We start from the raw sequence: 12952 nt of genomic DNA, 5'->3' as shown, positions 1-12952 counted from the left end.
TTCTTCCCGAGAATCGTTCCCTTCCCGCAACTGCAAAATTCAATTTCGTAATGCATTCCATTAAGCCCGGACCTCCAGGACTTCACTTTCCACATCGTAAGCCAATAATTGAATGCATCGGGGCGCCAGGCAAGACGCCACCGTTAGTGGCCTCACTTTGCTCCGTAGTTTCACACCACGCCAAAAGGGGGCCTTTCGTCCAAGTTTTCAAATTAAATTAATTAATATTGTTCGTGTAATCATGGAACTTTATTGCTCTAGAACACTCTGCCAACTCGAGCCAAGATTCTCACTCGCTCACATGACACTAATTATTTAATTGCCTATTCAAAGCAATAACACCATGGTTCTCAGTACCTCCATAGTAAACGGGTTGGTTTGGCCTGTTGCCTTTTCCGACGATCTCTTGGCGGCGCACTCAGGACAGAGTGTGCAAAAGCAGACAAGTCCTGTTTTGGCCCCCGAAGGCACTGTGGCTTCGTTTTGACTTGGTAGGCAGGCTGGTTTATGCCAAACTCCGGAATGTATACGGAAACTGTTGCACTAAGGATGATTCTTCTCTGCTGAAAGAGCTTCCTCCATGTGTGTTGGCAGAAGGGTAGAAATAAAAGTTACTTTTAGGAATGAACCATTCTTGAAAATGGGTAGAGAGCACCGTGAAAATTAAAATAAAATCTTTTAGGAAAATATGTTGAAGTCTGGCAACCCTGACAGATGTGAAGTTTAAATAACTTTTTTGAAACTACTATTACACATCCTCTGATTGGTATTTCAAACAACTTTATTTTTACTGTGTCCAGACGTTGGCCAGCAATCGTGTGGCTTTGTTTCATTTTTAATTGTGTTGCTTTTCCCACTTGACAAAGCTTAAACAGAAGCAAACGAGGCTTAGTCTCTTTCCCGGAAATCGTTCTCATCCCGACGGGAGCTTCTCGCAGCAGCTTTGGGTGCATTGTGCGAGTTTGCCTTTCATCTCGATATCTCTCGGGATTACCCCCCACAACCCAACCCGTTTAAACAGTTGGCGCTACTTACCGTTGGCGTCCTTCGCCTCGAGGCCTTCCGCTTCCTGCACGACCACGGTCAGGACGATTATCTTGGGCTTTTCCTCGGTGGCCGCGTGCAGCAGCCGGTAGTGCCGGTCGGCGGACACACTAAAGACCCGCTGGGCCTGCAGGTACATCTCCTCTTTGTAGTGCGCAAACTGGCGATCCACCAGGGAGTGGGGGATTTCCGGTTTTGGAGTGTTTCAAACGCAACGACGACGAAAAAAAAAACGAGATGAAAGTGGTATTTTAGTGAAAAGTTAGGCTGGAATTTGCCTCGTGCCACACAGTACTTTATTTTTTGCAACTGACGAGAGATCTAAGGCTGAGAAAATTTCTTTGTAGATACAAACTCTCACACGCACAAAAACACACCATGTGAGTGTATGTTTGTGTGCGCGAGGGAAAAACCTTTGGGAAAATATCTACAAGGAAAGGGGTTGAAAAGAAACGGAAAATATTCTAATCATGCAACCATGCAAACACCAGTAACAAAAAAAAGGACTGGGGATAAAGTGGAATGTGCTGCGTGCGATCGTTCCTTTCCGGTCATTCAACAGGCGACTTATGTAGAGCTTTTGGGGTATAAATAGCTCTGCTTCCGGCGTACCAGGGTGGCACTTGTCGGGTTCTAAATTTAGCCCGCTTTGGCTGACCTCATACTTACCTAGAATTGGGTTAAATAGGGTTGTGAAATGAACTTAAGATGAATTTGTAGCAAGATAAAGTTGCACTTCGACAACCTTTTTTGATATTCTGTGTGCTTGTTCAGCTTTCAGTTTTTATGCTATTTTCAGGCTTGAACTAATCTCCCCTACCTAATGTCACCCCTGATGACGATTATCAGAAGTTCCAACCACCATGTTTTAAAGTTTAGGTCGATTTTCTTAAACTTCTTTTATATGTTAAAATTTCATATTTTTAAAAGAGTTGTAAAGCGATCGTAAAGGAAAGCGAAAAAAATCGTATTTTTTTGTTTTAACATTAAATTCGAGCTCTGCGACCAAATTTTAGTCAAATTTGAATAGTGGATTGCCTATAAACTAAAAAACAGCATTTTTAAATATTTCATCACCACAATTTTTGATCGCCATTTTGAATTTAAAAAATCTTAATCACTTTAGCGTACTTTTGGGGTCATACTTAAGCTCGACAACCAAAATTAAAAAACGAAAAACTTTTTTTTCGTGTTTCGATTATACAAAGTAAATTTTTTCCGATGCCTTCGGATAACCGAGTCTGGACTGTATTTAAGGGGTTACAGAAAATTTATTGAATCCACTAAAAAGATGATTTTCAATCACTCCTGAAAGTTTCATGAAGATATTACTTGATTAAACTGAGCAAGAGACGATTTAAGATCAAAATTTTGCCATGCGCAAAGCGACCTGTCAAACTTTGTGAACGATTTTCTCTAAACACCGAGTTGATTTACTGGTGCCACGATATCTCGAGATGAGATGGATCAAATCGGCTGAAATTTGAGGTGAAGACTCTCAAGACATATCCCGTGTGCATGACGAAGCCCGATTTTTAAATTTTGCTTTTTTAAAAAAATACAAAAATCAAAAACTGACGATTTTTTATATGAAAAACAGAAAAATATTTTTATCTCTTTTTTAAATAAACTTTTTGAATATCGGCCTTCGTCGTGCACACGGGAATAGTTTGACGAGTCTTCATTACAATTTTGAGCCGATTTGGTCAAAGCAGTGTTGAGATATCGTGGCATCAGTTTTTTTTAAACTGATAACTTAAAAAATCTCGGCAGCGATACAACCAAATGGATTCAAATTTGTTTTGTTAGTAGATAAAAATGTATATTTTAATGCCCTGAAAACAGATTTTAAAAAAGTTCAAATGTGCCCTCAATCAACCTCTGACATTTTTGCCGATTTACATGTATGTAAACCCTTAAAATTTTGAGATTTTGGACCCTAAATTCGAACAGATATGAAAAGTTTAAGTATTTTTTTTCTTGAATTTTCCAAATATGCTGATGCCCGTTTTGCTTAAAATAGCTTGAAATGAAAAATAAATAAATGTATAGTATTTTTTTGTTACAAAAAAAAAGCAAACACATTCTTTTTGCCTTCCTCACTGAGGTAAGGCTATAATCCTGCTCTAAAAATGAACTTTGTATAAAAACGTCGTAAACCCACCTTCATGTATACATATCGACTCAGAATCGAAAACTGAACAAATGTCTGTGTGTATGTGTGTATGTATGTGTGTGTGTATGTGTGTGTGTATGTATGTATGTGACCAACAAACTAGCTCATGTTACTCGGCACTGGCTGAACCGATTTGACCCGAACTTGTTGCATTCGACTTGGTTTAAGGTCCCATAGATCGAGTTTTATACAGATTGAAGTTTCGATAAGTAGTTCAAAAGTTATGTATAAAAATGTGTTTTCACATATATCCGGATCTCACTTAAATGTATGTAAACTATGTCCGGATCCACCATCCGACCCATCGTTGAATAGGTTATCAAAAGACCTTTCCAACGAGTCCAAAACATTGAAGATCTGGCAACCCTGTCTCGAGATATGGTCACTTAAGTGATATTTTTGTACTTTTTTGTAGCCGGATCTCACTTAAATGTATGTTAACTATGTCCGGATCCACCATCCGACCCATCGTTGGTTAGGCTATCAAAAGACCTTTCCAACGAGTCCAAAACATTGAAGATCTGGCAACTCTGTCTCGAGATATGGTCACTTAATTAATATTTATGTACTTTTTGGAAGCCGGATCTCACTTAAATGTATGTAAACTATGTCCGGATCCACCATCCGACCCATCGTTGGATAGGTTATCAAAAGACCTTTCCAACGAGTCCAAAACATTGAAGATCTGGCAACCCTGTCTCGAGATATGGTCACTTAAGTGATATTTTTGTACTTTTTTGTAGCCGGATCTCACTTAAATGTATGTTAACTATGTCCGGATCCACCATCCGACCCATCGTTGGTTAGGCTATCAAAAGACCTTTCCAACGAGTCCAAAACATTGAAGATCTGGCAACTCTGTCTCGAGATATGGTCACTTAATTAATATTTATGTACTTTTTGGAAGCCGGATCTCACTTAAATGTATGTAAACTATGTCCGGATCCACCATCCGACCCATCGTTGGTTAGGCTATCAAAAGACCTTTCCAACGAGTCCAAAACATTGAAGATCTGGCAACCCTGTCTCGAGATATGGTCACTTAAGTGATATTTATGTACTTTTTTATTCCGGATCTAAAAAATAGATGAAATTTGTGTACAACCCCATCAAATCAGCCATTGTTGGTAATGAGTGAGGAAGGCTCCAACCACATAGGTGGATTAAGTTAGTTTTTCACTGTAGGAGTATTTTCATAACTTGAATACATATTTTTAATTGCTTGAATGCTTAATTCTTTTGTAATGTTATGTTTACTGTTACAGTGTTTAGATTCAAAGTGTACAATATTTCCAACAATTATTTTTTCCATGTTTAAGTAGTTTGTTGTGTCTAAGTTCTATAATTTATGAACTTTTTAACGGTTCATATGAAAACTATAAACTTGTTTAAATTTGTTCTATCGATTTGAACTTGATTAAGTTGTTTTGTTTGACGTTCAATTTGAAATCATTTTTAAATGAAATAATTTTTTTTATCTTACTTTAGGCTTTGCTTAGATTTTGCCTGCTATACAAATTATTAAAAATCAGCTTAAAAAATTCTTAAATAACATAGAAATTCAAATTTTTAAAATAACGAAACCTGCAGTTTTTTGAGAATTTTATCTTCACTAAATGCAACTATTTATTAAAAACTAGTAATCACTAGATTATAACTTTTTGCCACGTGAGATTGCAAAAATGTTTAATCCGATGATTTACAAAATTTACGATTTTCAAATATTGTGCTTAGTTTTATATTCTAAACAAGATATTATCCACCGAATAGAACTAAAGCAAAGATCTAGAGTGAAATTTGTAATTCTGCAAAAATAGATAATAAATAAGATCACAATAATGAATGATAAAAACCATAAAAAAAGAAAAAAAGAATAAAGGTAAAAAAATATATAAAAAGAACTTGCTCATTTTTGTTATTTTTAATATTCGCTTTACGAAACTTCAAAAAATATCATTTAAATATAAAATTGAATCTTACCCGTTTCAATTTTGCATTATAAGATATTTAAAATCTAAATAAATTGTTCCATACTTGGCTTGTCAAGATGTGTGATATTACCTATTTTTCATATTTTGTTTTTTATACTCTTAAAAGCAATACTAATATTTTTAGAACATTTGTCCTAAAACAAATTTCACAAAAACAAGGTGCACAAAATCTAATTGTTGAGTTTTGACAGTTTTCGACATCTTTATATCGAATCTTTATATCGAATATCGAAAAACAGCCAAAAAAGAAAAGAGATTTTACGGAAATTTGCAAATTTCACGAATTCATGAATTTTACGAAATCGTAAAAAAATCACTTAACATTCTCTTTTTGAACTGGTTTGGTTTCTTATGAGCTTATTTCACTTGGAAAACTTTGACCATATCCAAATATTTTTGATGCGTTTTGCTCCAATACTAACAAAATTTGGTTCATTGTATGTTTACAAAATCCGAAAAATTAACAGCTTTCGAAAATTGTAGCAATGTCATATAATTATTGAATTCATGTTTTATCAATTAAAAATGAATTAGAACTTTTAAAAAGTGTTTGGTAAAAAAGTTCGTCGAACAGCAAATATTTTTCGCCAGAAAATCTAGATTCAGCTAGGACTCCATCGCAATCCTCTCACTTTTTCTCTGAAGAAAACATAAATGTAAATTCCCATCGTCGAGGACCCACTCGTGACATTCCGATGCTGTGTCACCGCGGAGATAAAACAAGGATTTGATTGTGTTCTGTGTTGTCCCAACACAAAACTAAAGCCGACCAGCTTTTACGCCCTTGTTAGGGGCTTGTAAAAAGCATCAAACTATGGCACCAGCAGCAGTTTCAAGTCACACTTTGGACACAAGAGTTGAGAATGGAATGCTTTCGAAACTTTAGCAATATTTTTTCCGAATAATGTGCTCCCCAACAATGACTGCGGCCTCCGGGAACGGAAAGAGTTGTTTTAAAATGAGTTCTTTTCAAATCTGAACGGAAAGGGGGGCCTCTCGAACAACAGTGCGGTCCATTTAGGGGGGCTGGAGAAATATGTTAAAAGGGGTTAAGTTTTGAAACTTTTTGTTGTAAATAATGTTGAGTTATGTTTTTTTTTCAAGCCATTTTCAAACTTTCACACTTCTGTTTCCGTATTGTTGCACTCTGGGACGATGACGGCTGATGGACCTCCTCCACACTCACTCACACAACATGTCAAAGCAGGGGAAAATGGATTTTATTATGTTTTCTTTGTCGGCCGTGTGCAACAGCAACTCAAACATCCTGTCGTCAGCATCCTGCCGTGTGTGGCAGCGGTTGTGGGTCCATTTGAGCACAGTTAACAATTATTGTAGTTTTACATTTTTAAACGTAACTTACAGTAGCATAGTTTGTAAATTTAAATGTTTTTAATTCAACTAAAATTTTCTTCATGAATTGAGGTGAAATTAATAAAAAACACTTTTTACTGTGCCCCATGCAATGTATATAAGAAATGGGGAGGTTTGTGTGTTTGTGTGAGTGCTCGGATACTGGATACACAATAGAATTCACAGTGAACGAGTGATGGGAAGAAAAACAACCATCATCATCATTGGATGGAACGAAAAGCAGACGAAAAACTGACTTGACGTTCTTGTTGGTAATAGTTGAGAGGTTGATAACACTGTTCAAACATTTTGCTACATTTTATTTGAGGAAAAATTTCAAGAAATCTGAAGAGTTGTTTGTTGCTTCATTATCATGAAAATCTTGTTTACATTTGGAGAAGTAAATTGATCCAATTTAATCAAAGAAGATTTCAAACCGTCAATCTTCATACATTTAAAACCTTAAAATTAATGTTGTACTGTGCCACTGCCCATGCTGAGTACGAGCCCATCAACCGAAAAGGGCGTATGATGGAAGTTTTCAATTACGTTGAAAATGGGTTCTTCTCCTATAGTCAAAGAAGTTATGTGCTCTCCTCAACCAGGGTCGGCACATGATGCTGCCGAGGCTTCGACTATAGGTCCAAACCGCTAGACCACTAGGACCTCTATTCTGCTCCTGTTGTGGGATATTTAAAGAAGAAGGACTTTGAGCAGGCACGAACCACGTGTGGTTTTTCCTTCATATATCTCTCTCTTGCCCTCGTTGTAAACGTGTCATATTCGCTGACGTGTCACTATACCAGACAGCGCGCGGGGATGGCGCGAAGGGATGTCAGGTGAAGGCATTCGGCTGAGACGAAATTGGTATCGTGTAACGAAATTAGTTTTCTTATACGATGTCATATAAACAACGTCTCCAGTGAAGCGGAACTTGTTCTGATTTGAGTCGGCCGAGCGACTTTAAAATTCTTAAAGAGTTCAATTCCCACAAAAAAGAGGAAATTCTTCCCAGAAAAATGGGACAACCCCTCGGGGAGAGACAAAGTAAAACTCTCGTCCATTTCGATAATCAGGGGACGGAATGCGAAGGGCGTACGACGACGAAAAAAAAGCAAGAAAGTTCCATTCCGGACCGATGTCCGAAGTAATCTGAGGAATGCAGACTTACAAACGAGCAACGCGGCGGGCGGCCATCTGGGGAAAAATATATCTCTCGCATTTCTTCAGGCAGAGGAGCGCGATGTCAAGGACGGCGACCAAGTTTGGAATCAATGCCCTCCCCAGAAGGGAAGATGATGGACTTTGGGTCCCCCGCGTGGAGTCTTGTCCCGGGAAGAACAGATATTGTTAGGGTGATAAGTTTAATCCTGTGACTACCAAATCGTTTGAAAGGTAAGATTTTGGTTGTGTTTGTAGAGTTTTAAATGAATTGCTTTTCATTTATTTGTACTTTAGTTTCAATTAAATTGTATTTCCTAAATCAGCGAATCTACGTCAAACCAGCAGGATCCAGATCCAAAGTGCTCCGATTAGGCTCAAATCTGGTATGGGAGTTCCTTGGCTAAAATAATTAGACCCATGTTGGTTTCTTTGTAAATTAGGGTGGTCCTATCCGGAATAAGGTTGTCAATAATTGCATTTTTAACGATTTTCGCAAAAAAAAACATATCTTTGGTAAAGTAAAACCAGTTTTTGCTCGCCACGCTTAAAAAGAAAAGTAATCATCATTTCTATCATTTTTCAAACTGAGAATTCATTACGGTGGTCTTAAGGTGAAACTGGACGTCGGTCATTAAAAAAAACTGCAATGCAACTTAAATCAATTTTTGAACTAGATAGATTGTTTGTCTACGGCTTATTTACCGTGTGCCAAACAGGGAACATTTTAAGAAACGTTTTTCTTGAAACTGCTTTTGAAAACTCAAGTCGTGGAATCAATATGGCGGACCATCCTGTATCCCCTTAAGTTTATATGGAAAATATGAAAATTACTCAACAATCGAACAGTTACAGGAAATCTAAGAAAAATTCCATGTAGGCTAAAGATAACTAAACAAGATAAACAAAAATAAAAAAAATAATTAAAAAAATACTAAAAATGAATGAATTGTAAAATAAAAGTTTCTTAAAATGACCTAAAGCTAGCAATAGTTGAAAGCCTAATAATACGATTTTACTCAAATAAACCCTCAAATGCAATTTTTTCACGTTCTTTTTCAAAATGACTTGTAAAATTGTGCAAAAAATAAAAAGTATCTGTGGCATTTGAGGGTTTACTTCAGTGATCGTATTATTTTGCCCTCTGCTGGTTTGTTTTTATCAGAGATCTGAAAATTTCATATATGGCTCATCTAAATGGTTTAAAGAAAAGTTGTGATAACTGAAAAAAATAAATCATAACAGCGAAAAATCACAAATGGTGGAGATGAACCCCATTATGAATATTTGAAGAAGATTTTTTTCAAAGAAATAGGTTATAAAACGTTCATAACTTAATGTGGTAAATTTTCAGAAATGTATTTTACGATAACAAATTTAAACTGGAACGTTTTTTTCTATTTTTGGTTAATTTTTGAAAAACTTTTATCTTACAACTTGTCCAACTCAACTCGGACATAAATGTTTTGTTAATAGTTGTAATATTTGCTTAGTATTTTTCGATTAATACGTTATTAATATACGTTTTTATTTTGTACACACTTTTTTCATCGAAAACGGTAATCACATCTTTCAAGATAACTGATCATTGTTCAATGAACATCAGTTTTTTTGTTTTGTTTTTTTTTGTCATTTTTTCCAGTTTGCAATCATTACCAAAAAAATAATATTTTTTTTTTAAATTTTAAAGGTTTAAAGGTTTAAAGGTTAAAGAATCTTCTGCTATCAAGAGGTAAATAAACAAGAAGCAGGAATACCAAATAAGATTTGAAATGATAATTTGTTTAATTGAACAAAAAAAAAACTGGATATATTGTTTTTACAATAAAAATCTGGGAAATTGGTTATGGTAACTTTCTGACCTATTTAAAACAAATCTTTTGATTGCCTGTATTTTCTTTTAAAATTATGACTAGTTGGAGCTGGTCTGTAACTTTAAATTTAAATTCCCTTAAATAAAAAAGTTAATGGTAGAAAAGGATCACCCAAAACATAACTCCAGACCGTCACCCGAGAGGAACTCCGTTAACAGGCTACCCAGAACTATCAAATTATGTCACGTAGACGGAGTGAATCGTGTGCCTTGGAAATGTTCCACCTTCATCCTGCGAGGAAAGCAAGGTGGTTGTGGGGTCGTTGGGATTGGTGAAATGGTCTGAAATTTTCGCTGTCATCATTAGGAGACACACAATCCGTTTTCTACACCTCTGCCCCGTTTTAGACATTTATTAGGATTAAATGGGACGTCTGGACGGGCAAGTTCCAGTTGATTCCAGCAGATGTCACCGTTAATTGGAAATAATCATCACCATCAATTCGTAGTCCGGGGGACATTTATTGATGTACCTGGTCATGGATTCCATTTGCACCCGACGGCGGCCATAATTGGTGATGTCAGACACGAGCCCACTATTAAAGCTCAATTGCGGACAGTTTTGATTAATGGCAACATTTCCATTAAGGTTGAGCTTCAACGTGAGACCGTTCAATCTTGCGTGTTTCCGCCCCCGAAAATAAATCATTATAAATCTGGGAAGAAAATCCAGCCTCCACACAAACTCGAGCTGGAAAACAAGACCTTCCCAAATCCTGTGCTAATCCTGTTACAAGCCGTTCTGCTCCGGTCCCCGAAAGCTTCTTAACTTGGTTCCAAGAAAGGAAAAGCAGGAAAAAAGCTTCCGAAACCGAAGCCGGATCCGCCCGTCGGAACTCCACGCATGAACACCGGGTGAGATCAACCGCAACCTGGACGAAAGATGATTCCCAACACACCCAAAATCAAATTTCGTACGGCCTATAACTGGGTAAGTGGATTTATCGTCTTTATCACCAACAGCCAGCCCCAGACGGTGGGGTCTTATAGAAACATTGCCCAGCCGTTGCTGAACGATGACGATGACGTTTACCTTGTTTCTCTAAAGTTATACATTTCTCTAAAGTTATACATTTTACATTAAAAATCACTGACACTGAAAAAAAAAATCATTTTCTGCAAAAACTTATTTTAAGTGGCCATTTTCATCAATCAGCTGTCCGACCAACACAGAAAAAAAAACAATTTCCGTAATCGTGAATTATGTTCATGAACTTGAGAAGCACGAAGGAATTTATTCATGAGTATGGTGCATTTGCACCTTTACAAACGTGAATTTATATTCCTTTGTGAATCTTAAATTCACGATTACGAGCAGGGATGGAATAATCGCAAAAAAATAAATTTCGCTTGCGAACTTTCTTCACCCGCGAAAGAGAGAGGAGGCAAATCACGCAAAAGAAAATCGCTCCCGAACTTCTCCAAGAAAATCAATCTGCTGATGATTTTTTGTGAATTTCCTTGTCAGCACCACTTAAACATATTTATTTCACTTTGTTTACACACATTGCCCACCTACAAAATGTGACAGGTCATATTTCGACATGTGACGTTACACTTGCAAGTGTAATAGTGAAAAAGATGTTCCGCCGAATAATCAACATGATGATTTTTTTAGATTCCTTTTACCGATCTTTCGTGCGCAAGAGAGAAGAGCCGTGCTCCCTTCGGATTTTTTCTCTTGATGAACGTCCAATGATTTCTTTTGATGATGATTATGCCATCGCTGATTACGAGAATTTATTTTTTATCGTGAACAGAGTCTAGGATAAATTGCAAGAATTTAAATGCTTTTTGGAAGCATTTTAACAAACATGTATTGCAGATGTGCTTTTCTTTCATTAAATATTTTTAAATCACAAGAAACTTATAACACTCTTTTTGAAAATTTAATCCTTAACCCTCTACAACCCAACCCCGCCTCTAGACGGGCTTCGATTTAAAAAATCGCCAAAAATCCATTTTTCAACCAATTTTTGATCTTCAAAAAGCATTGGAAAGAAGAACTTTGAAAATTTTGGAAAATTTTAGGGTTTGAAGTTTGACTTGTTTTATGTGACTTTGCCAATGTTTTTAAAAATGTAATTTTTTTAGGGGTCAACTTTGGCTGTGTTTTTTACTAACATTTCCTATATTTTAAGTAAAAAGAAGTATGCAGTAATTTTTCTAGTGCCCCAGACTATGCCTCTACGCATTTATTTACAATTTAAATGATAATGGTTCCATTTTATAGCAGAAAATGTGAAAAATATGCAAAAAATTGAAAAAGTTACTGTAAAAACATGAAAAAATTAGATAGGCAAAATGTAATGATAGGAGGTGGTAAAGTAGGCCAAATACTACCAAAAACAAACATAAACTAAACAAGATAAATGCAAATTAAAATACTAAAAATGAAACAAGAAAAACATAGAACAAGAGAAGTAAAGTTTTTCGTAGAACAAAAGTTGCTCAAAATGACCTCCTGAACACGGGAAAAATAAAAATTTTCGAAAAAAAAATTTGGGCAGTAGAGGGTTAAAAAATCTTTAGCTTGTAACGGGATATGATTTTTTTTGTAAAGGTTGTGGTTTGCAATCGAAAATTACATTTTTTGATAAAGTGCACCTTTTGTTTAGGTAAACCATTTCCTGCCAAAAGTTTTTTTTAGCTTTTTCTAATTTAAAATTATTTTTATTAAAAAAATTTGAAAAGAATCACTAAAGTTCAAAAAAATCACTGATAAACTTATTTTTCACAAAATTTAATACAAAGAGGCTGTGTTTTAGCAACCAACCTCCGACCAACAATGTCCAAAAAAGAAAATTTTAGGACATTTTCTCAGCTTTCCAAATACATTTTTTTGCAGGGGTGCTTTTTCGTCATAAAGTATTTTTTATCATTTTTAATATCAGATGCTAATTAAACTGATTTTTTGCATTTTGATTGTCAATATATCCGATTTTCGCATAAGATAAATTTGTTAGTCTCCTAAAACATATCTAAAAGATTTCTTACATTTGACATTTTTATCTGAAGAATTTATATTTAAATGTTCTGAAATCAAGTGGAAAAAATGTTTTTTTCCTAGATTAAATCCTAAATCCCGAATGTGAAACATATTTTTTTTGTTTGGGGGAAATCTAATGGACAAGATTTTATAAAAAAATACAGAATAAAATGTCTCGAAAAATTGACAAAATTCTAGAGAATTTAATACAATCTCTTATCGAAAAAAATTTATGATCAATTTCGATTGGAAAATAAATTTGATTTTTGAAATTGTGTTTTATAATATTTTAGATTATTTTTTCTCAAAATCTAAATTAGAAAAAAAAAACAAAATTTGGAGCCGCATGTTGCACATTCCTTATG

General features: G+C 35.5%; 1 protein-coding gene across 4 annotated transcripts in view; it reads right to left on the bottom strand.

Moving 5' to 3' along the window:
• The window catches only part of LOC6038676 (BAI1-associated protein 3), a 176842-nt gene that overhangs the window by 66492 nt on the left and 97398 nt on the right, over positions 1-12952 (bottom strand). For all 4 annotated transcript variants that reach the window (XM_038259949.1, XM_038259950.1, XM_038259951.1 and 1 more), the window contains one exon: positions 1036-1204. In XM_038259949.1, the coding sequence (XP_038115877.1) occupies positions 1036-1204 (169 nt within the window). The remainder of the gene's footprint in view (positions 1-1035; positions 1205-12952) is intronic.

The sequence above is a fragment of the Culex quinquefasciatus genome, chromosome 3 (genome assembly GCF_015732765.1).
Source record: "Culex quinquefasciatus strain JHB chromosome 3, VPISU_Cqui_1.0_pri_paternal, whole genome shotgun sequence".
Taxonomy (NCBI): Eukaryota; Metazoa; Arthropoda; class Insecta; order Diptera; family Culicidae; genus Culex; species Culex quinquefasciatus.
This window is presented reverse-complemented; position numbering and strand designations above follow the sequence as displayed.